The sequence below is a fragment of the Chlorocebus sabaeus genome, chromosome 14 (genome assembly GCF_047675955.1).
Source record: "Chlorocebus sabaeus isolate Y175 chromosome 14, mChlSab1.0.hap1, whole genome shotgun sequence".
NCBI classification, from domain to species: Eukaryota; Metazoa; Chordata; class Mammalia; order Primates; family Cercopithecidae; genus Chlorocebus; species Chlorocebus sabaeus.
In genome coordinates this window covers 11,506,062-11,530,512 of record NC_132917.1, presented here as the reverse complement: position 1 = coordinate 11,530,512, position 24,451 = coordinate 11,506,062, and the positions used below count along the sequence as shown (strand labels likewise).

The 24,451-nt window shown below is 47.6% G+C and overlaps 1 protein-coding gene across 8 annotated transcripts in view; it reads right to left on the bottom strand.

Moving 5' to 3' along the window:
* Window positions 1–24,451, bottom strand: part of GREB1 (growth regulating estrogen receptor binding 1) — a 159,035-nt gene that overhangs the window by 16,083 nt on the left and 118,501 nt on the right. For all 8 annotated transcript variants that reach the window (XM_073022788.1, XM_073022791.1, XM_073022789.1 and 5 more), the window contains 7 exons: window positions 23,446–23,582; window positions 14,122–14,461; window positions 12,356–12,471; window positions 9,977–10,176; window positions 8,527–8,616; window positions 6,408–7,039; window positions 4,335–4,437 (listed from right to left, as the gene is read on the bottom strand). In XM_073022788.1, coding sequence (XP_072878889.1) covers window positions 4,335–4,437; window positions 6,408–7,039; window positions 8,527–8,616; window positions 9,977–10,176; window positions 12,356–12,471; window positions 14,122–14,461; window positions 23,446–23,582 — 1,618 coding nt within the window. The remainder of the gene's footprint in view (window positions 1–4,334; window positions 4,438–6,407; window positions 7,040–8,526; window positions 8,617–9,976; window positions 10,177–12,355; window positions 12,472–14,121; window positions 14,462–23,445; window positions 23,583–24,451) is intronic.

The window sequence follows — 24,451 nt, the reverse complement described above, 5'->3', positions numbered from 1 at the left end:
GTAATTCCAGCTACTCGGGAGGCTGAGGCAGGAGAATCACTTGAACCCAGGAGGCAGAGGTTGCAGTGAGCCTAGATCTCGCCATTGTACTCCAGCCTGGGCGACAAGAGCAAAACTCCATCTCAAAAGAAAAAAGAAAAAAAAAGGATTTGTGTATCTAAACACAGAAAAGTCATGGGGGAAATACGGTATAAAAAATGTGAAAGGGTGCACTATACCGGGCACCCATCATGCCCGGGGCTTGCAGGACTGGCAGTTGCTCCGGGTGAGTCAGTGAGTAAGCAGTGAGCAAATGTGAAGGCCTGGACATGGCCGTGCATTACTGGAGACTTTACACTCTCCTCTTAGGATACACTCAATTTATAAACGATATTTTTCTTTCTTCAATAATAAGTTAACCGTAGCTTACTATAATGTTTTTTTTTTATGATATACTTTAAGTTCTAGGGTACATGTGCACACGTGCAGGTTTCTTACACATGTATACATGTGCCATGTTGGTGTGCTGCACCCATTAACTCGTCATTTACATTAGGTATATCTCCTAATGCTATCCCTCCCCCCACCCCCCTCCCCACAATAGGACCTGGTGTGTGATGTTCCCCTTCCTGTATCCAAGTGATCTCATTGTTCCATTCCCACCTATGAGTGAGAACATGCAGTGTTTGGTTTTCTGTTCTTGCGATAGTTTGCTGAGAATGATGGTTTCCAGCTGCATTCATGTCCCCACAAAGGACACGAACTCATCCTTTTTTATGGCTGCATAGTATTCCATGGTGTATATGTGCCACATTTTCTTAATCCAGTCTATCACTGATGGACATTTGGGTTGATTCCAAGTCTTTGCTATTGTGAATAGTGCCACAATAAACATACGTGTGCATGTGTCTTTATAGCAGCATGCTTTATAATCCTTTGGGTATATACCCAGCAATGAGATGGCTGGGTCAAAAGGTATTTCTAGTTCTAGATCCTTGAGGAATCGCCACACTATTTTCCACAATGATTGAACTAGTTTACAGTCCCATCAACAGTGTAAAAAGTGTTCCTATTTTTCCACATCCTCTCCAGCACCTGTTGTTTCCTGATTTTTTAATGATCGCCATTCTAACTGGTGTGAGATGGTATTTTATTGTGGTTTTGATAACTTTTTAACTTTATAACATTTTTAACTCTTCAACTCTTTCGTAATAACACTTAGCTTAAAACAAATACATTGTACAACTGATCAAAAATGTCTTCTTTCTTGATATCCTCATTCCATGAGCTTAATATTTTAATTTTTCTACTTTTATTTGTTTTTGTCATTTTTCTTGAGACAGGGTCTCGCTATGTCACCCAGGCTGGAGTACAGTGGCACCATCTCGGCTCACTGCAACCTCCACCTCCTGGGTTCAAGCGACTCTCCTGCCTCAGGCTTCGGAGTAGCTGAAATTACAGGTGCATGCCAACACATCCAGCTAATTTTTGTACCTTTAGTAGAGACGGGGTTTCACCATATTCACCAGGTTGGTCTCAAACTCCCAGCCTTGCCCCACTAGGTCTTTAGGGGCAGTAACATTCTTGGAGCTGTGATCTCCTATGAGAACAATGCCTTCTTCTGAAGTCTCTCCTGAAGGACCTGCCCAAGGCTGTTCTACAGTTAACTGCTTTTTAATAAGTAGGAGTAGAGTACCATAAAAGTATGGTAAATACATAAACCAGTAACAGCTGTTCATAATTATCAAGTGCTATGTACTGTACATAATTGTATGTGCTAGACTTTTGACAGTACTGGCAGTGCAGGTTTATTTACACCAGAATCGCTACAAACACTTGAGTAACGCCTCTTGCCACGGCATTCCGATGACTACGATATCACTAGGTGATAGGAATTTTTCAGTTCCCCTAGAATCTCATGGGACCAGTGTCACAGATGCAGTCTGTTGACCAAAACATCATTATGTGGTGCACAACTACATTTTAAATGTGCACAAAGGATGATGCTTGGAGTGCAATTGTTATTGAGTCCGTGGGCTGCTGGGAAACCCCATTGTATCTGCAAGGCTCTTGACACATATTCCATTTTCAGGATTGTTCTAATGAGGCAAGAACGTGGATTCAGAGCTATCTCCATCCAGAGGAACAGCCTTGTGCTGTTTGCTGTGAGAATGCCTTTGCTCTCCTGTCCTAAGTCTGACTTCCACTCCGGCCAGAGTCTTGACCCAGAGGACCTCAGCCCTGTGCTTCACTTCAGCACCGTCTCCCCAGGTGACCACACTGGTGGCCAAAGCCAGCAAAACCTGCATAGCTTCCTTTCTTGCCTCTATCTAAATGCTCCCCAGCCAATATGGCTCAGCTCCTGTCACTCCACCTGTAGAAAGGCTCTTGGAGTGCTCCAGCCCAGGGCCTTCTCCCTTCTGGTGCCAATAACATTCGTAGTCCAAACCAGTTTTCCATTTGCCATGTCTCATCTCACATGGTGATCATTGTAGTCTATGGTGCTTACTAAATGTCTGTCAGCTAAAAGGTAGAAAAATCTAGTTGGCCCAACTCAAATTCTAAAACGTGTTGATTATATTAAATACATGTCCTACTATAGTGCACACATGGGCAGAGTGCATGTCCATAGGAAGGCAGGGGAGAAATGCCTATGAATATTTAATAGGTTTTGGTCAAGCATGGTGGCTCACACCTGTAATCCCAGAACTTTGGGAAGCTGAGGTGGGTGGATCAGTTGAGGTCAGGAGTTCGAGACGAGCCTGGCCAACATGGTGAAACCCTGTCTATACTGAAAATGCAAAAATTAGCTGGGCATGGTGGCACATGCTTATAATTCCAGCTACTCCAGAGGCTGAGACAAGAGAATCACTTGAACCTGGGAGGTGGAGGTTGCAGTGAGCCGAGATGGTACCACTGCACTTCAGCCTGGGCAACAGAGCTAGACTCTGTCTTAAAAAAAAAAAAAAAAAAAAAAAGGTCTTGGTGCTCTGTGTGTGTCACATTTAATCCCTATAAAACCCTATAAAACAGAAATTATCCCTATTCAACGAAAGAGATAAGATTTAAAGAATGGGCTTTATCATTGAACAAACTGGGTTCAGATTCTGTCTTTATCACTGGTATGTCCAAGAAAGAAAGGAGACAAATTCAGCAGGGCTGCTGACTTCATCTGAAATGTGGTTCCAACCCGTAGGGAAACCTTAGAAAACTCAGAGCCAGGCTGAAGAGCCTCTCCTTTCCTGGGAGGGAAGGCTGAGGGCTGGACGGGTTTCCTTGGCTCCAGATTTTCTCCAAATCAAAACTGAAGCACAGTTGACAGCACCGCACCAAGTGCCCTTCAGCACCGGTGCAGCTGGCTGGCAAGCTCTCCACGACACAGACAGGACTGTCTGACAAGCTCGCTCTCCCAGCACAGCAGACTCATTGACCAGACCAAGTTTATGAGCCCCTGGGAGGAGTGATGATGAGGAAACAGGGGAGGTTATTTTATATGAGCTCAAAAAGAAGCTGATCTTTTTTTTTTTTCTGAGATGGAGTCTCGCTCTGTCGCCCAGGCTGGAGTGCAGTGGCGCGCTCTCAGCTCAGTGCAAGCTCCGCCTCCCGGGTTCACGCCATTCTCCTGCCTCAGCCTCCCGAGTAGCTGGGACTACAGCCACCCGCCACCACACCCGACTAATTTTTTTGTATTTTTAGTAGAGACAGGGTTTCACCGTGTCATCCAGGATGGTCTCGATCTCCTGACCTCATGATCTGCCCGCCTCGGCCTCCCAAAGTGCTGGGATTACAGGCGTGAGCCACCACACCAGGCCAAGAAGCTGATCTTAATCAGGGTAAACTCTGTTCTGGAAACGAGAACAGGATTTTCCCCACATTTCACGTATTTCTATTGTGCCCCAAGACACTGACCTCCCTGCCCAGCTGCCTGAGCAGGAAACCTCTCCTGAGGGGTAAGTCTGCTTTGCAGAGGCAGCAGTCAAATCTAATTCCATCCAGCCCTGCCACTACTCAGCTGGGCTCCCAGGCATGTGATTTATGAGGAGAATGGAACATCTACCTCACACTGGGCCTGGGAAATTAACATGGTAACTTATGCAAAGTATCAAGTTCAGCACTCCACATGCAGAAGGTACTCAGTAAATAGTCATCTACTAATCATAATTGTATCCGTACAGCAAAGGCCTGATACTGAGAAAAATGACTACAAGATAAATAGCACCCCCTATAAGGTCCTTGGGATGAGTCTGATCATGAATCTGAGAATTCCATCTAGAAAGTGAAATATAAAATTAAAGTCACTTGAGAAAGTGATGCAGGTGGTTCCAAGCCCACGTATCCCCAAACAGATAACTCACTGATATTGATCTCCTCCTCGTCATAGACATCCACTTCCGTGAGCCGAACAAGCATCCTGGACAGGACACTGAGGAACTGCAGGTAGGCGCCTGTCTTCCCGATCTGTAAAGGTATGGGAGTTAAAACCCCCAGTGAGGAAGCCCTATCCATGTGCCAGGCACCGGCTGAACACCTGGCATGGCTCCTGCCATCTGCCTCACTTGAAGATCCTGTCTTTAAAATGAGAGCCCCGTGGATGCAAAGATATTTGAAGGGAACAAGCATGGCAGGTGGACAAATGGACTCCCACAAGCATGAGGCCTTCCTGCTTAAATATTGTCGCAAACGCATCTCTAGATTTTAACCAGCCGCATTTTTCAGCTGTTAGAAACAGAATTTTATCATAAGCCGAAGAAAGCTGCTTCCAAAAACTAGGATACTACAAAACATAATGTCTTACGAATCTTGCAAATTGCTTGTCTTAATCCATATGTCTGTACAAGACAGCAAAATTCATTGCATAAGACATTTTTAAAAAGTGCTTCTTGTATTTCTCCTTCTAAACCCAGGAAAAGAACGACTATCTTCTTCCTTCTCCTGCTTCCTGTAACACAGAGCTCCCTGCTTCCCCAGCCAAGCTTCAAGGTAGCATACCTCCTATTAATCTTAGTTTATTTTGGTTATTACTGTTGAGAAGTACTCACGGTCTGGCCCAGTACCCTCCTTGCACCCCTGTAAAAGAGCCACTACAAGCGGGGTGGCTCACGCCTGTAATCCCAGCACTTTGGGAGGCCGAGGCGGGTGGATCACGAGGTCAAGAGATGGAGACCAGGAACCTGGCCAACATGGTGAAACCCCATCTCTACTAAAAATACAAAAATTAGCCGGGCGTGATGGCATCTGCCGGTAGTCCCAGCTACTCAGGAGGCTGAGGCAGAAGAATTGCTCGAACCCAGGAGGCAGAGGCTGCAGTGAGCCGAGATCATGCCACTGCACTCAAGCCTGGCGACAGAGCGAGACTCTGTCTGAAAAATAACAATAATAATAAATAATAACAATAATAAAAGAGCCACTCCAGGGATGTGCTTTCCAAGCACTGAGCCCAACGCCTGGTTCATGCTACAACTCAGCAAATGCCAATGAATGGAAATAACTAAGTTTACAGAGGAAAACATGACACCCAAGCACAGGGAAGCTTCAGAGAAAAAATCTGCAATACAGATGATAGACAAAGGACAAAAATCTGTAATATCTAAAGCACTTCTACAAATCAACAAGAAATGTCAAATGGCCTAAAGGAAAAACAAATAAGAAAAACCAGAAAATCACTGAAAAAGAAGTATCAATGACCAGTAAAAATACAAGAATATGTCAATCTTACTGGTAAAACTGTAATGTATTATTTTTCACCTATCAAAGAGACAACAATTTTAAATTTTAAATCTTACCAAGGAGACTCCTTGGTAAGAAACATTTTCTTTTGTCCTTTTTAAATGAGAAAAAGTAATATTGTTCATTGTACAAGTTTAAGACACAAATGGATACTGAACCGCATTCCAACCCCAAAGCCCAGCTCCGTTCTAAAGAGCAGACCTCAGTCCCTAGCCCTCCTCCTCCCCACATGCTCACGCCCAGGAGATTCTGCCATTGAGAGGTGAAATGGACTTTCGCTATTAAGGAAACGCCATGCACTGGGGGAGGGCTGCGACGGGGAAACAGAACCCCCAGTTCTCCGTTCATGGTTCACCGAAACCTTCCAGTGGAGAACCCAGAGTTTTGCTTCTATTTGTTAGAGAACATGCGCAGTGGCCGAGTGAGATGACGTGGGGTGAGGAACCGTAGTCTGATACACCCAGAGAGGTCTCCCATCCACCCCCAACATCACACAGGAAGGAATGGAAGCCACCAGCCCTGAGTGGCAGATGAGTCCCGCCCTCCTCCCTCTGGTCCACTCCAGGCCGTTGGAGAAGATTCCATCATGGGAAACGTGAAAAGCCAAGACGCGGGTGCGGTCACCCCCATGCCTGCCCTCCAGATGGGAGTGTGAGGACCCCCCAGTCCGGGGCTGTGCTGGGGCAGCGAGCAACACCCACCTGAGGGGGGCCGCTGAGCAGCAGCCTGCGGGGGTGGAAGCCGTCCACGCGGCCCTCAGCCCGGTTGCCGTAGTCCATGTGGCTGGGCCGGGGCACCGTCCACTGCCGGTAGTAGAGGGACTGCTCGGTGGACGTCATGGTCTTGCTGAGCAGGGGGCGGAAAGAGCTGGCCCACATGACTGAGGGGGAGGGCAGCAGGGAGGCAGCCTTGGGGAGGCCGCTGCTGTCAGTGGACACAACCATGTCGTACACGAGCTTGGGCAAGAAGACGACAGGTGGCTGGCGACAGGCCTTGGTCAGGGAGCACTGGGAGGCCTGCAGGACCCACGTGCCGGCAGCAGGTGCCACGGATGAGGAGGATGAGCCCGAGGAGGAGGACAGCTGGGAGCACGACGAGGTGACCGACACCTGGACGCTCCTCTGGCTGGTCTTGAGGCTGCAGTCAGGCTGGGGTGTCAGCCCGGGACTGTGCCTGCTGATGGCCGACGGTGGCCCCTGACTTGCTCGGGGCCTCTGTTTCTCACCAGGGGCTCTGCCCTCCTCTGTGGGGCCACAGGGCTGGGGCGACCTGGCATGCTCTCCCTGGGGGAGCCCTGTGGGCTGAGCCGAGGACTCACCACCGAGCGCTGAACCTGAGGAGAGATGAACCTGGTCAGGGACGTCCTAGAAGGTACCTGTCCCAGGAGTGACCCATCCCAGGAGTGACCTGTCCCAGGAGTGGCCCATCTCAGGGGAGACTCGTCCCAGGAGTGGCCCATCTCAGGGGTGACTCGTCCCAGGAGTGGCCCATCTCAGGGGTGACTTGTCCCAGGAGTGGCCAATCTCAGGGGCGACTCGTCCCAGGAGTGAGCTGTCCCAGAGCTTGCCGGTGGCTCCTGTTTCTGCCCCAGGCCTCCTGTACTGTTTCAGGCAAACAGACCCAGTGGTTGCAGCGCTGGCTATTCTGACTGAGCTCCGGCCTATGAGGCAGGGCTTCTTTCGGTCTCTGAGCTCTGGGCTGAGGGTGAAGAGGCTCAGTGCTGACTCCATCGGGGTGTCTGGGAGCACAGGCACAGGAGATGAGGGAAAAAGAAGATGCCCCCAGCCAGTCTCCTGGTGGGCTCTGACCTCTGACCTTTCCCCATCCCAGATCAAACAGCAGCGACTCTCAGCTGTTTCCCCAGCCACAGCTAGGTGCTTCCCTGCCTCCTGCAATGGGGGCCTGCGGCCAGCGCACCTGTCCCTGCACCCAGGCCCTGTGCGTCTCGCCCCTGAGCCTCTCAGCCCTTAAGGCTTCCTCCATTTATAACACCTTCTGCCAGGCCTGGTTGGGGGTCAGCTGCTCTCTCAAACCTGTGGTAACCTCACCTAACCTGAAATCTGCCCTCTGCCTTGGGACAAAAGTACAGACTTCCTCATATGTGAAGTGAAAATGTGTGCGAAAAACGACTGCAAAATAGTACGTCTTTTATGAGAACGATGAGTTCGTTCCCTGAGGTCAGGTCTATATCTCATCTATCCTCAGGGCTGATCCAGATAGCAAGGAGGCCCTCATAATGCTTGTGGCGGGAAGACGGGACACTCTTTCATGTTCGTGGTCCTGACCGCTCTCGGAGACAGACGGACCCCTTAGGGCAGAGACTGTGTAAAGCCTGTGATTGGCACTGCCCACCTCCTGTGGCTCTGGCTACATGGAGGGCTCATGAGCTTGTATTGCCTTTTGTTGCTCTTCCCCCAGTGAAGTCTCCGTGTGTTTCTCTCCTTGTGCTCAGCTGCTCTCCCCACAGGGCACAGGGTTTTCCCAAACTAACAGCAGCAGGGAGAACACCTGGGGACCCGCCCCTAACATGGCCAGGACTCAGTCTGAGGCCCCAGCCACAGTGAGGGGCAGCGTCCATGGTCTTCACCTGAGGACAGGGGCAGCGGAACCCTACAGTCTTGCTCAGTCTTCAAGTTCTCCGATCCCAAGTTCACCAGAACATTTACTCTCTAGAGTCCAGTGCTTCAAAGATTTCCTTATCTTTCCAGTTCTGATGGAAAATAAAGGATCAGCAAATAGCCCTATATATGTTTCTTTTCATTCTCTGAAACCTCAAAAACCAGTTCGCTGATCTGGTCCTTCCCGCGTGGGAAGACTCACCGGACGCCTTGGAGGAGAGGGATGAGGATGCTGAGTCGTGGGAGTGGGACCTCTCCCTTTTCATGGGGCTTCTCTTCTCCAAGGTGGAGCCTGTTTCAAAACACACAGGCTGAGAATGCACCGAAATAACCATCCCTGACACTTGCCCAGCACTTTGCAGTGTGTAAAGTGTGTTCCCATGATCACCTCTCCCCAGCCATTCACTCATTCACTGCCATCTTCCAGGCCCCCACCACGGACAGGACACTGAGGAGACAGGAGGGAGTGGACTGCGGTGTAGGGAGGCACTCTGGGTGCAGCGAAGGCCCCTGCCCATGAGGCACAGCTGCAAGCTGGTAGAGGAGATGCAAAAAAGAGGGGTCGGGGAGCCTGCGGGAAAAGCAGGGCATCTCCTGGAAGAGGGGGCGGCTGGCCTTCGTCCTGAAGGGCCACCGGGCTTTCCAGGTAAAGCAGAGAAAGGAAAACTCCAAGCAGCAGGAAGGGCAGCCGTGCAGGAAGGGCAGCCGTGCATCGAGCGCAGAGGCCAGGAGGGCAGAGCACAGCCCGGCCACTGCAAGTTTAATGCGGGCCAGTGGGCAGTGCAGTGGGGGCTGTGGGTAGAGAGGAGCAGATAGTGAAACTAAAGAAAGGGGTCCTGAGACGCCAGGGAGCATGGAGATGTGCAGCAGATACCCACGAGTGAAAGAATTAAATCAAAGTCCCTGCTGTGTTTCGAAAAGATGGCTACAGGCGGGCAGGTCTTTCCATCTGCATTTTACAGACAAGCAAGCTGAGGCTAGCAGAGGTCCCATAGTCAAGACAGAGGAGGGAGACCACAGACCCAGTCTAGTGCCCACACCCACCTCCTTCCCCTCTACACACTCCATAAATGCTTTCTAGTTTTTGTATGATTGTCTACATATTTCTCATCACATTGTTGACTACAGTCAATGCCTTGTGATGTTATCATTTATGTGTCCTATTAAAAAGATGGCATCGGATTTGAAGAGTCTGCAAATGAGCCTGTTTTCATAAATTTTAAAAATGGACAGCATACTGTTGGGTTGATGCACAGAGGAAATAAGCAAGCAAATCACACCAGGTCAGAATCCCACCAGTGAGTGGAACGAGGAACTCTTAAGAAATTTTGAACTTGAACTCTAAAAAATCTTAATTTTTCTTCCTAGTCTTTAAGAATTCTGGAACTAGGAAGAACCTCTATAGGGATTTCCATTTTCTCACACCACCAAAGAGACGGGGAGAAAACAAGCAAAATCTGAATTCAAGGAGAGCTCTGCCATTTCATCCAACACTGGAAACCTCTCATCCAGAGCTGCTGTCCAGCAGACAGGTCCCAGGATCCTGCTGAACTGGAGACGGCTGTCTCCATAAGCACAGGCAGCCTCAAAGCTCAGAAGCCAAGAAAGATGTGCAGACATGGACACCTAGGCTGAGGGCAGCCACCCCTCACCTTCTGTCCCCAGCTCCTCATCCTCGTTGTCTGTGCTGCTCAGCTTCTCTGCATCACTTTCCAAGGCCTCGTTCCTAGCCCCCTTCTCCAAGGGAACCTCGTTGCTCACAAAGTAGGCAGCCAGGCCCAGCTCCTGCTCCAAGGCTGTTCTCACCAAGCAGGACGAGTTTATCAATCGCAGGTCGCAGTACCTCAAAGACCTAGCAAGACACAGAAGAGAGTGTCTGTTTAGCGCCTTCCACAAGTGGGGTGCTGTTCCCACTGCTATAGGCAGCACTGATCAGGACCACACCCCACCTTCCTGGTGAGGACCCAGGGACTCATACAAGTGGAAAAGCTAACAGTGTTACTGGGAGCTTGCAGCAACAAATTCAGTATAATAGTAAATCTTTGGGGACACCCACTATGCATTTAGCCCTGTGCTGCATTAACTTTTGAGCCAGACAAAAAAGGGGCTTGAACCTGAGCTCTGCTATAAGGCTCTGATTTTTTCATCTGAAAGATGGGAATAAATATTAATAACCATCTGGCTGGGCGCGGTGGCTCACGCCTGTAATCCTAGCACTTTGGGAGGCCAAGGCGTGCCGATCACTTGAGATCAGGAGTTCAAGACCACCTAACCAACATGGCAAAACCCCATCTCTACTAAAAATACAAAAATTAGCCGGGTGAGGAGGCGGGTGCCTGTAATCCCAGCTACTCGGGAGGCTGAGGCAGGAGAATCACTTGAACCCAGGAGGCAGAGGCTGCAGCGGAGTTGAGATTCCGCCACTGCACTCCAGCCTGGGCAACAGAGTGAGACTCCATCTCCAAAAAATAAAAATAAAAATAAAAAACATCTAAGTCCACTGTGATTAAGATTAAATGTAATCAGTGGGCATTTAATTATTCAATCCAAGTGAACACATGCCAGGGTACTAGATGCTAGAAATATGATGGCAATCAAGTCAGACACCAACAGGCAATGCTACCTGTGAGCAGGAGAGGAAAGGCCAACCCCATGCTCAGACTCACGCACCAGAAATACAACCAAGGCAAAGGGCTTAGAGAGGGGTACGTGAGGGTTCCAATGGGGCTCTGAAACTTACTGCTCATGTGACCTCAGGCAAATGATCGTTCATTGACTCAACCATAAAACAGGATGGTGATACTACTGCAGCAAGGAGTAAGTTTTATATGAAAAGTCTATCATGATGCCTGGTACAAAGAAGGTACCAGAAGGTGCCTGGTATAAAGAAGGTTACAGAAGGTACCTGGTACTCAGCAAATGCTTGCTAAAATTTAAAACAGATTAAGATATTGTCTCAGTCCTTAAGGAGTTGAAGAAGAAAAGAATTAATCCATGTGAAATAGCAACAACCAAGGTCAAATGTTCTGGAGCCCCCCTTCCCCTGGCCCATGAGTACGCAGCATGCAGAGGGCTGTTTGCTGAAGTGTGGGGTGGTCCTGGGGGAAGAAGCCAGGCCCACTGCCAGCCAGACTGGCTTAATCTCAGTAGGCCTCAGTTTCTTCATCTGTAAAATGGGACTACTGAAATAGCACCTCTCCCCCAGGGTTAAGGTGAGAGAAAAATGAAATAAAACATAAAAGAAGAATCTAGGACAGTGCCCAGAACATACAGGAACTCCACTGATGTCGGCTTTTACTATCTGTGGCCGGCCGTCTGCTCTTCTCCATGGGTATGAAGTCTCTAAAACCCAATCTGTCACTATCAATCCAAGAAACCGCCTTACAGGAGGCCCAGTGACCTGAGTCTCGAGTGTCTGCATGTCTGTGTGGTGGCCTAGACACCTTCCCCCAGGGGACATCGAGTGGATGTGTGGCTGAGACTTTCCAGGCTGTGATGGCTTCGGAGAGACACACCTTCTGAGACAGTCCACTCTGTGCTGGAAGAATCAGTACTTCCCAAGCAGCGTCAGTTGCCCCCACTCCCAGAACACCTCCTAAGCCAGGAGGGCCCAGGCATTGCGGCGGCCTAGGTACCAACAGGAACTGTGGCCGCAAGTCCTGGAGCGGGTGTCTTACTGTCCCAAGCAGAACTGCCATCCCCAACGCACACAGAGCGCCCCATGGGGAGAAACTGAACTCAGGAGGCTTTAAATCCTGACTCCAGCTGTAGGGCCTCCACTCGCAGAGCCCGGCCACAGCCATCACCACGAGCCCAAACTGCCTTTCTGACAATCAGGAAAAAGGGCACCAGCCTCAGACGCACTCCGGCCCCTGCTGGGAAAGCCACGATGAAGGTCCCACCCACGGTGCCTGTGAATGCGAGTGGTGCTGCCTGCCGTCAGGGCATGGCAGGATCCCTGACATGCTCCCTGAGGGGGCCCAGGCAGCCAGCTCCTCAGAGACCCCCAGGGGCATCACCCCTCCACTCACCTTGGCAAGGACTCCCCGTGCGGGTCCATCCCACTGAAAATCAGGATGCAAGGCAGACCCTCCAGCTCCAAGTAAGTCTGGGGTCTCCACTCCACATCCTCGATTTTCTGCCACATCTGCAGATAATGAAAAAGAAATAAAGCCACAGACACCTCCCTTCCCAACCAGCCCAGCTCAGAGGAACCCTGATGGCCTCCCACACCAATTGAAACTCCTTGAACTACATCTTCTAACCAAAAGGAAATTTTTAGACTGCAAATAAGCACACCATGAAAGATGGGAATTTTCAGTCGTCTAGAACATGTAGACTAGTCAACCAGAGGGTGTACAAGACATCTCTGTCAGCTGACCAGCTGCATGAAAGAACATCTGTGTTGTCAGCTGCTCCTTATGTCTTTTTTTTTTTTTTTTTTTTTTTTTTTTTGAGGCAGAGTCTCGCTCAGTCACCCAGGTTGGAGTGCAGTGATGCAATCTCAGCTCACTGCAACCTCCACCTCCAGGGATCAAGTGATTCTCCTGCCTCAGCCTCCCGAGTAGCTGGGACTGCAGGCGCGTGCCACCCCATCTGGCTAATTGTTGTATTTTTAGTAGAGACAGGGTTACTCCACGTTGGCCAGGCTTATCTCAAACTCCTGACCTCAGGTGATCCGCCCGCCTCAGCCTCCTAAAGTGTTGGGATTACAGGCATGAGCCACCACACCCAGCCAGCTGTTCAAGTCTTGCCTGTGTTCTCTCCTGACAGTGTCCTCCCTTTCATTCCTGTTTTCCACTCATTTGTTCTTTCCCTAACCCTTTTGCACTTTCTGTCACCTGTGGATTGAGTGAGAACCTACTATGGGTCAGGCGCTGTGCTAGGCTTTCGGGGGCTGAGTTCTGTGGGGATGGCCCTCACCCCCCACCATCTGAGAGGGGGGCTGGATGACAGGCAGGGAACATGGCACTGCCCTGGGCATGGTGGAGGGAGAGAGTGGCTTCCTGAAAAAGGAAAGACGCCAAGCTAAGTGCTGCAGAAAATAAGCAAGGCAGCTCACACCCGGAACCCAGCACTTTGGGAGGCTGAGGCAGGAGGATCGCTTGAACTCAGGAGTTTGAGATCAGCCGGGGCAACAAAATGAGACCTTGCTTCTCCTAAAAATTTTAAAAATTAGCCAAGTGTGGTGGCACACGCCAGTGGTTCCAGTTACTCAGGAGCCTGAGGCGGGAGGATCCCTGGAGCCCAGGAGCTCAAGGCTGCAGCGAGCTGTGATCGCGCCACCACACTCCAGCCTGGGCCACATAGTAAGACCCTGTCTCAAAGCGGAAAATAAAGAAGCATCAGCTAAACAAAGAGAGGAAATGGATCGCCAGGAAAAAAGAAAGCAGGCTGCTGCCCAGAGGCCTAAAGTCATAAGGCAATGCAGCAGGGGTGTGGGGGTGCTGCTGGGGTGGAGGGCAGGGGTGGGGAATCATAGAGAGGAGGCTGGGGGGTGGCTGGGTCTAGGCAAGCCACGCTGGCCACGCTTTGGGGTTTGTGCCACTTCCTGCCTCTGGTGGGCCCCTGAGCTCTCCCAGGTACCCCCAGGCCCTCTGCCCCTCCCCGCGCATAGCACCTACCTCCACCGCTCCCCGCACACAGCACCTACCTCCACCCCTCCCCGCGCACAGCACCTACCTCCACCCCTCCCCGCGCACAGCACCTACCTCCACCCCTCCCCGCGCACAGCACCTACCTCCACCCCTCCCCGCGCACAGCACCTACCTCCACCCTCCCCGCGCACAGCACCTACCCTGAGCTGCTTTACGAAGTGCTTCCCCACGGTGACGCCCGAGCTGGGACTGCCCAGGATGATCTCGAAGTGCTCCTCCAGCGCCAGCCGGGCCCGCACGTGGGCCAGCCGCTCATAGGCCACGGCCGCCAGGGGCGAACAGGGCACCCGCAGCAGGACCATGAGCCCGTGGCCACAGGGGCACTGCTTCGGGGAGTTGAGGAGGTTCTGCGTGATCTCCAGCGTCTCTACCGACGTGTAGTTCTTCATCTGCGGGAGGCCGCTCACGGCCATCAGGGCGGCCGCGTAGTGCTGCACGAGAACAAAGGTCCTGATCACCGCGCTGTGCAGGCGGGGGAACCTGCAAGGAACACAGAGAGACCATGCCTGTGACGGCTGCGCCCGCCGGCCTGCTGCTGCCAAGTCACCCAAGACATCCGTCACTCTGGCACAGGCAATTCCTGCATTACACACAGTTGTGCTGCCTTTAGAAGGTGGTTGTGGGAACCCGAATGAGAAGGCTTCTTTAGAAACCAAATTATACAGTCCTTTTTTTTTCCAGCTGGGAAACAAAAACATAGGTTTGTTGTTATTATGTTTTTCAGCATTTGGCACTTAGTAGCTGCTCAATAAATATCTGTCCGATGAATGAGCTGACGAAGAAATGGTATAAATGCCTATTTTGTCTCTATCAGCATAATGCGCAGTTCTCTGAGGAGGTGGCTAAGTTGTCCTAGGTTCCTACTAGAAACAGGAGAACCACCAGCAATCAATATGGAAATGCAGCTACCGAAGGCCCTAGTTCTAAAGGCACATCTCTGTGTTCACTTCGATCACAGTGAATTATTAGAAATATAACTAAACATATTTTAATTTGACAGACGAATTACAAATCAGAACATATCCAGCCAAATCAAGAATCCCAGTTTTTGCTTTAGAAACTGTGGTTACTATATGTGTCCCCACACAAAGGTGGTGGCTGCTCCCACAACCACCTGCTCTCCTAGAGTGGCTCTGACCCATTAGTCAAACAGATCCCAGGGCACCAATGGAAAAGCCCAGGTCCCTGTAGATGATGGTGTTTCTCAACGGGAATAAATAAAGTGGTATCCAGTTTATGCAAATGTTCTTCTGGGTTGATCGAGCTGGAATAGGTCCCCCTAACTCTGGCTTTTTGTAGCAAAGGTAAGGTAGTTTATCAACCTACAGAAATGAGTACCACATCGTGGCCATGCCACCCTGTGAGTTCTATCAGGGTGGCCAGCTTGCCTTCCTACAGCACCTGATAGCATTTCTGACATTGTGATGACATCCCTGCTCCTGCTTCCTGACCATCTTCCTCCTTTTCTTCATGCTTCCTTCAGCACTTCATTCACTATGCAGGTCACATAAGCTGGAAGCCGGCCTGGCAAGCTTCCCATTACAAGTGCCATCTCAGGAAGGCATAACTGGTCCACAGACTCTGGCATGAAGGGGACTCAGCAGCCCACAGACTGCTCTACCTACCCCTGGTGCACCGGTCAAATAATGCCCAGGAAACGGACTGCCTGAGGTCAGGAGTTTGAGGCCACCCTGGCCAACATGATAAAACCCTGCCTCTACTAAAAATACAAAAATTAGTTGGGCATGGTGGCACATGCCTGTAATCTCAGCTACTTGGGAGGCTGAGGCAGGAGAATTGCTTGAACTCGGGAGGTGGAGGTTGCAGCAAGCCAAGATTATGATCACCACTGCACTCTGGCCTGGGCCACAGAGCGAGACTCCATCTCAAAATAAACAAACAAACAAATAAATAAATAAATAAATAAATAAAAATAAATAATGCTGCCCGGGAAGAAAGAAAGAAAGTGCAGTAGGAAAAATGGGCTCTGCTCAAAGGACAGAGACTTCTGCTTCTGACAAGATGGAACAACGGGATCAGATTTACCCTCCCATCTGAAACAGCTGAAAAACTGAACACTCTAAATGAAACAACTGCATTTCAATACATGGAACATCAGGCAGTGAAAGACAGTGATCCTAACGATGTGAGACAAATCAGGTGAGCCCCCCAGCTTCTGCCTATAGTTTCTGGGATGTATTCAGGAAAAGGGAAGCCAGCAAAGCTTGGTGGTCTCCCTGAGTTGAGGAGAGGTACTGAATTCCAGGAAAACCAAGGCAGCTAGAGATCACAGGGCAAAGTACCAAAGAGGAGAGATCTGCAGAGGGTCTCCCTAAAGTCTTCAACTGACATGAGCAGTGCACATATGTAAGGAAATGACCCAAGGCCAAAACAAGAATCCTTTGGTTGCAAAAGAATTAAAGGGAACAATGTCTCAAGTTCATGTAGGGCTGGGAATAGCTCCTGTTTCCACAGCCAATATGGAACACCTCAGAGTCATGAAACATTATAGAGTACTTACTCAAAGAATTTTGTCTCAGTAACTTTTGGCAAAGTTAGCCCTACATTAAATACTGCTCTGGTCCTGCCTAACAAAGTTTAAAACCAGGACCTGGAAGATTAAACTGTGTCCAAGTAACTTAGTTGTATCTCCCCCTCAAAAAAAACTCAGTATTTAGAGACATACAAATATATCTAGCACCCAACAAGGTAAAATTGACAATGTCTGGCATTCTCTCAAAAGTTACCAGACATGTAAATAAGAAGGCAAATATGATCCATAATTGTAGGGAAAAGAGAGATCAGACTATTATTGTATCTATGTAGAAAAGGAAGACGTAAGAAACTCCATTTTGACCTGTATCCTGAACAACTGCTTTGCCCTGAGATGCTGTTAATCTGTAACTTTGCCCCAACCTTGAGCTCACAAAAACATGTGTTGTATGGAATCAAGGTTTAAGAGATCTAGGGCTGCGCAGGATGTGCCTTGCTAACAAAATATTTACAAGCAGTATGCTTGGTAAAAGTCATTGCCATTCTCCAGTCTCAATAAACCAGGGGCACAATGCACTGCAGAAAGCCGCAGGGACCTCTGCCCTGGAAAGCCGGGTATTGTCCAGGGTTTCTCCCCATGTGATGGTCTGAAATATGGCCTCGTGGGATGGGAAAGACCTGACCATCCCCCAGCCCGACACCTGTGAAGGGTGTGTGCTGAGGAGGATTAGTAAAAGAGGAAGGCCTCCCGCAGTTGAGATAAGAGGAAGGCCTCTGTCTCCTGCCTGCGCCTGGGAACAGAATGTCTCAGTATGAAACCCGATTGTACATTTGTTCATTTCTGAGATAGGAGAAAAACCGCCCTGTGGCGGGAGGCGAGGCGTGTTGGCAGCAATGCTGCTTTGTTATTCTTTACTCCACGGAGATGTTTGGGTGGAGAGCAGCATAAATCTGGCCTGCGTGCACATCCAGGTATAGTACCTTCTCTGAAACTTATTTGTGGCACAGATTCCTTTGCTCACGTTTTCTTGCTGACCTTCTCCCCACTATCTACCTGCTCTCCTACCACATTCCTCTTGCTGAGACAGTGAAAATAGTAATCAATAAATACTTAGGGAACTCAGAGACCGGTGCCGGTGCAGGTCCTCTGCATGCTGAGCGCCGGTTCCCTGGGCCCACTATTCTTTCTCTATACTTTGTCGCTGTGTCTTATTTCTTTTCTCAGTCTCTCATCCCGCCTGATGAGAAATACCCACAGGTGTGGAGGGGCTGGCCCCCTTCAATAATAAAGGGGGGGGGGAACAAATTGATTAATAGAAACCGACCCAGGAATGACACAGATGACAGAATTTACAGACAGCAAAATTAAAACAATTATTGTAACTATATTCTGTATGGTTAAAAATCTAGAGGAAAGACTGAACTTGTTGATGTAAAAATCACAAATTAAATTCTAGAGATGAAATCTTCAATGTTGTAGATGGAAAATAAACTAGACCCTGAATTCTCATGGGAGCTATGATCTTTGTACGTGACCTTGCCCTGCCAGCCACAACAGACTTGTTCAGGGACGGAAACCCAACTCAGGCTGAGCCAGTCTTCTCTTGGAATTTTTCAAACTATAACAAAGAATAATTCTCCCCCCCCGGAATCTGGAGACTGCGAGGCTCAGCATCAAGCAGTGGTGATGTTTTTCAGTGCACGGAGGAAGGCATTGTGCAGTGAGATACAATACGACCATCATACAGATACCAAAGACAAAACAAGACAGTCTTGGCAGTGTTTGAATACTTAAGTTGTTAGGTATCTCTGCTGTTCTATGGTTTATTTGTTCAACCTTTCCTATTATTTTATGAGTCAGTACATCCCTCTCTTTTTCTTAAAAGAGTTCAAGTTGAGTTTCTGTTACTTGCAACAAAGAGTCCTGATTAATAAACACAATAACGATGTATCATCAATGTGTATGTACATCAATGCATGTGACACCTGAAATTGTCTTTTTTCTCTTAGGAATCTTGTTATAAAACTGTGCTTTTGTAAGATAAATACACATACACACACACACACACACACATATATACTGGATGAAATTGGCAGATTAGATAACATAGAAAATAAGACTCATAAACTTGAAAACACAGCAATAGAAACTAAAATATTCCAGCACTTTGGGAGGTCAAGGCAGAAGAATCACTTGAGGCAAGGAGTTCAAGACCTTGGCAATAGAGCAAGAAAAATTTTCAAAAATTGGCCAGGCATGGTGGCACGCACCTGTAGTCCCAGCTATTTGGGAGGCTGAGATGCGGGGATGGCTTGAGCCCAGGAGTTTGAGGTTACAATGAGCTATGATCATGCCACCACACTTCAGCCTGGGCAACAGCCCTAAAAGATTCTTTAAAAAATAATAATAGGCCAGGCATGGTGGCTCACATCTGTAATTCCAGCACTTTGGGAGGCCGAGGTGGGCAGATCACAAGATCAGGAGATCAAGACCATCCTGGCCAACATGTTAAAACCCTGTCTCTACTAAAAATACAAAAATTAGCTGGGCATGATGGTGTGTGTCTGTAATCCCAGCTACTCAGGAGGCTGAGGCAGGAGAATCGCTTGAATCTGAGAGGCGGAGGTTGCAGTGAGCCAAGATCGTGCCACTGCACTCCAGCCTGGCGACAGAGTGAGACTCCGTCTCAAATAATAATAATAATAATAATAATAATAACAATGAAACTAAAATCAAATAGCAATCAATTAAAAGGCAGAGATTGTCACATTTGATAAAAAAGTAAGACTCAACTATAAGCTGCCTACAAGAAACCAAGTTTAAACACAAAAAGAGAAACATGCTCAAAGTAAAAGGATAAAAAATTATAATCTATAGTAACACCAGTCAAAAGAAAACTAGAATAATTATTAATATCAGAAGAGACTATAGAGCTATAAATAATATTCTTTGGGTCGTTTGAAAATAATAAAGGAGTCAACTTATCAACAGACACTTCACCAAAGATGATACACAAATGGCAGATAAACATAGGAAAAGATGTTCAACATCATTAGTCACTGGAGAAATTAAAATTAAAATTACGAGCTACAGCTTCATACCTATTAGAAAGAATAAAATTTAAAATACAGACCATATCAAGTGCTGACAAAGATGTAAAGCAACTGAAATTCTGATGGGAATGTAAAATGAACCACAGTTGACCCTTGAATAACATGGGTTTGACAACTGCAAGGGTCCACTTGTATATGGATTTTAAACCAAATGCAAATAAAAAATACAGTATTTTCTAGATGTGAAAACCATGGACATGGAAAGCTGACTTTTGCTTACATGTGGGTTCCAGAGGGCTGACCATGGGACTTGAGTATGCATGGATTTTGGTATGTGGGGGACAGTTCTGGAATTAACCCTCCATGTATGCTTTGGAAAATAATTTGGCAGCTTGTTAAAAAGTTAAACATACACCTATCAAGTAACTCAGCCATTTCACAACTAGGTGTTTACCCAGGGAAAGTGAAAGAATATGTCTATACTAAGCTTTGTATATGAATATTCATAGCACCTTTATCTGTAACAGATAAAGAAAAACAACCTAAATGCCTCTTAACCAGTAAATAAACAAACTAGTATGGCCATACAATAGTATTCTATTCTAGAACACCAGCAGTGAAAAGGAACAACCTATTGATACATAAAAGAACATGGATGAATTTCAATATAATTATACAGAGTGAAAGACGCCAGGTCAAAAACAGAGTACATATTGTTCAATTCCATTTATATAAAACTCTAGAAAATGCAAACTACGTTTCTACAGTGGGAAAAGGACAGGAGGAAGGAATTACAAAGGGGCAGGAGAAAACTTTTCTTCATTACCTTGTGGTGACCATTTTACCAGTCTATACATGGATCAAAATGTAAACTGAATACTTTAAATATACATGGCTGGGCGTGGTGGCTCACGCCTATAATCCCAGCACTTTGTGAGGCCGAGGTGGGTGGATCACGAAGTCAGAAGTTCGAGACCAGCCTGACCAACATGGTGAAAATCCATCTCTACTAAAAATACAAAAATTAGCCAGGTGTGGTGGCAGGCGCCTGTAAGCCCAGCTACTTGGGAGGCTGAGGCAGGAGAATTGCTTGAACCCAGGAGGCAGAGGTTGCAGTGAGCTGAGACTATACCATTGCACTCCAGCCTGGGTGACAGAGTGAGACTGTGTCCCCCCAATAAAAAGAAAAACAAAAAAGAAAAGAAAAAGAAAAAGAAAAGAAAAGATGTACGGTCTACTGGCTGTCAGTTATTCCCCATTAAAGCTGCCATGTAAAAAAAAAAAAAAAAAAAAAAGATAAGCATTGGAAGGAGGCTCTGGTGCCCAGCTCCAGACAGCACCCCCAGGGAAGGCACAGAAATGTACCTTAGCCGTGGCTCAGCAGAGAACTACGCCCACCCTTAAGCCTCTGTGGTGGGCACTGAAGGAAAGAGGTTCCATAGACAATACATTAGAACAAAAATAGGAGTTGTCAAAGGTCTAGATCTTTTGGTTTTAAGTTATAGTCGGTTTGTGTCCAACTGACAGTCCTATAAGCAGTTTTCCCAGCCGTATGCTGGCGTTTATGACACATGGAGGACTAACAGTCTGGCCACACATACGGCGGCAAGAGGCAGTAACCCCATGTTCTAACCTTTATCTCCTTCTGTTCAAATTACCAGTTTCAAGGGCATTCTCCAGACAAATGATTCCTAGTGAAGGCAGTGCAGTATGGTGGAAAGATGTCGAACCTGTCTGCAGTCCATGTTGCCACCAACAGGCTGCATGAGCTCGGGCAAATCACTGTCCCACTCCGGGCTTCAGTTCCCACAATAATAAAATGAGGTGATTGGGCCAAATAATTCCTAGAAGTTCCTGTGATTCTCCATACTTCAACATTCCAGGGATTGATAGTCTCTTCTCACCCAGTGAGACATAAGATTAAATCTCTGCAATGCTTCTAGTTTAGCAGAGTGGGAGGGAGAAGACAGGAGGATGATGGTGATAGTGGTGGAGGTGGTGGTGCTTGCAGCCAACAGGAGCATGTAATGTGTGTCAGGCCCTGTTTCCAGTGCTTTACGTGTATAAATCCATTTAATCCTTACAGTATCTCTATGATGTAGGTGTTATCATCCCCAAAGAAAATGGAGAAACTCTCAAAGTCTCACAGCTGGTTAATGGCAGATTCAGGATTCAAACCCAGGAAGGATGATTTTGGAGCCTGAGCTCTCAGCATGCAACTGTTACTGAATGTGCGTACGTACGTTATCTCAAGAAATTCTAAGAAGCCACTAGGAAGGTGGGTTTGTTCTACAGGTGAGGGCACAGAAGTTTAGACAGGTTAGATGATTTGCCAAGGTTAAAACTAACAGAGGGCAAACCAAGATGTACTGGCATGTTGGTCACAGCCTATCCTTTACTAGCTGTGAGCTTTTGGTCAGTATGGCTTGGTGGCTACGTGGGTTTGGAGCCAAGGAAGCAGGGTTGGGGTCCAGTTTCACTATAAACCCCCCATGTGACTTTGGACAAGTGGCCTAACTTCTCTAAGTCTCAGTTTCTTCATCTGAAAAAGGGGGATAACAGTATTTCCTATCTCACTGTGTCACTGTGAGGATTATTTTAGGTAATAAATATAGAGCACTGAGCCCAGTGTCTACAACATACTAAGCACATCACGTGTGCTCACCGCCTGAGGAGAAGCAGAGGAAGGGCAAAGGCTGGTTTTCTTGCCTCTGAAATCTTGGAGGGCTACTTCATGCAGCAAGTTGAGAGCTCAGCTGTCGACCCACATGCTGGAGAACTGACCTGATTAATTTCTGTCAGTATCATAGAACTGAATAGTATCTAAGATATTTAGTTTCTCCAAGAGTGTTCTGGGAAATTCTAGTCCCATGAGCTACTGGACACATCTCTAGCCTTCTGGAGAATTATAGCATGCATGGATGTGCTGAAGGCTCCAAGAACTCTCGTGGAAAAGAAGTCCTTTCCTTAAATGTTTCTCAGACACGTTTGACCATGGAACCCCTTTACGCTTAGCAACTATTAGTATCCAGCCAAAGCAGTATACCTTGGAACATAGCTTGAGAAGGATATGTCAAATTTCATCCCTTGTCTGCAAATGAGAAGATTGAGGTTCAATAAGAAAAGCGGGTAGAGACCAGCTCATGCTGACAATCAGTGGTATTTTGTTCAGTGGCATTTTCCTTTGCATTAGATCATCTATAAAACTTGGCCTGGCTTTACCACGAATAAACCATGTAGTACCTGGCAATCACTTAGCCTGTCTGAGCCTCAGTTTCATGTATAAAATGAGGTCTGTTGCAACAGAGTTAAAAGGCCTGGCTGTGCAGAGTGACTCTGGGTTCTCACCCAGTTCTGTCACTTGCTAGACATGTGGCCTGAGAAAGCTATGGGGCCTCTCCAAGCCTCAGCATCTTCATTTGCAAAGTATGGATAACAGCAGCAACCGGCTCAGCGAGGCAGTGAGGATCAAATCAGATAATGACAGTAAAGTCCATGGAAGAATCAACAACACAAAATAAACATTCAATAAATGATACGCATCAGAAATAAAAACAGAGCAGACTGTGATCATCAATGCAGTTTCTTTTAAAGCTTTGTTATCTTTCTCCCATTTTCCTACCCTCCATTGGTTCGAAAACATCATTCCACATTCCAGCATATTTCTGCTCACTGTCCTCTCTAAAATTTTCTAGAGCAACAGCATGACAAAGGGATTCAACATGACAAAGGAATTCACTGACCCAAAGGGATTCAAACACAGGAGAAGAAAAAAACCAGGGTGCATTTCATGGAGAAACTGAGTCACCCAGGAAGGAAAGGTCTCCCTTCCTGGAATTCCCTGGCTGGCTAAATGCACCTCAACTTCCCCTTTAAGCTACTGAGCACTTCTAGTAACTGAGAAGAGAAATAAGTACCTTTTTCCTAATGCAGTGACCATGGCTTCAAAGGAGCTGTCGTATCTGAGCAAGGGGAGGCTGTGCCCTGAAAGGGTGGATTCAATAAACTCCGACAGCCCGAAGTACTTCTTATTCTCATGATATAAGTCCACTCCCTAAAACAAAGAAAAGCATCGGTCACTCCAACATTGCATTCGCAGGGACGGCCAGAGGTTCACGTGCCAGGCCTGTGGACAACCTGGGTTGGCAGCTTCATCTAAATCGTGCCTACTGTGCAGCGGCTTGAATGGCATTTTATAAACTTCTTCCACCTGCAGAAGCAGAGCAAAGAACCTGCCATACTTTAAAAATGGTGTGTCCCCATCGCTCAGGAGTTTTCCATTCATTCGGTCCCAATGTCTTTACCAAGAAGAAAATCAGCCTTATCTTATTTTAACATATAAATGTCTTTGTCAAATTTGCTTCTTTCTACAATCTTAAGCTGGTTTTAGGAATAAGCAAATCAATTATCTGGCATATCTTGCATCTACTAAAAATCAGTAGATGGAAAAAACATTTATCTAGCCAATTTTACTCACACAGACATAAAATTCCAAAGGTGGGGGAATTTGTTGAAAGCACAAAGGCATGAAAACTCTACCCCTAAACAGCACAGTGGTTAAGGGCTGAGCCAAGGAGCCAGTGGGCTGGGTCATATCCCAGCTCCACGACTTTCTAGCTGCCTGGCCTGAGGCAAGTGGCCCAACTCTCTCTGTCTCATGTTCCCCATTTGTAGATGAGAACTCATCCTAGCACCTGCCTCTTGCATGAGCTCACAGCAGGAAGCACTTTGGGCAAGGCCTCCCTGGCTCATGGGAAGTGCCTTACGAACAATGGCTATTGCCACCACGGATTCTCGGTCCACAGGACAAAAGCCACGTATTTTTTTAAAGTTTCTCAGAGGATTGCAAGGCACTCCAAATAAGTCTCATCTTTTACCTTTAGTTATTCCTGTGTAACTAACTACAAACCACCCAGAATTCTC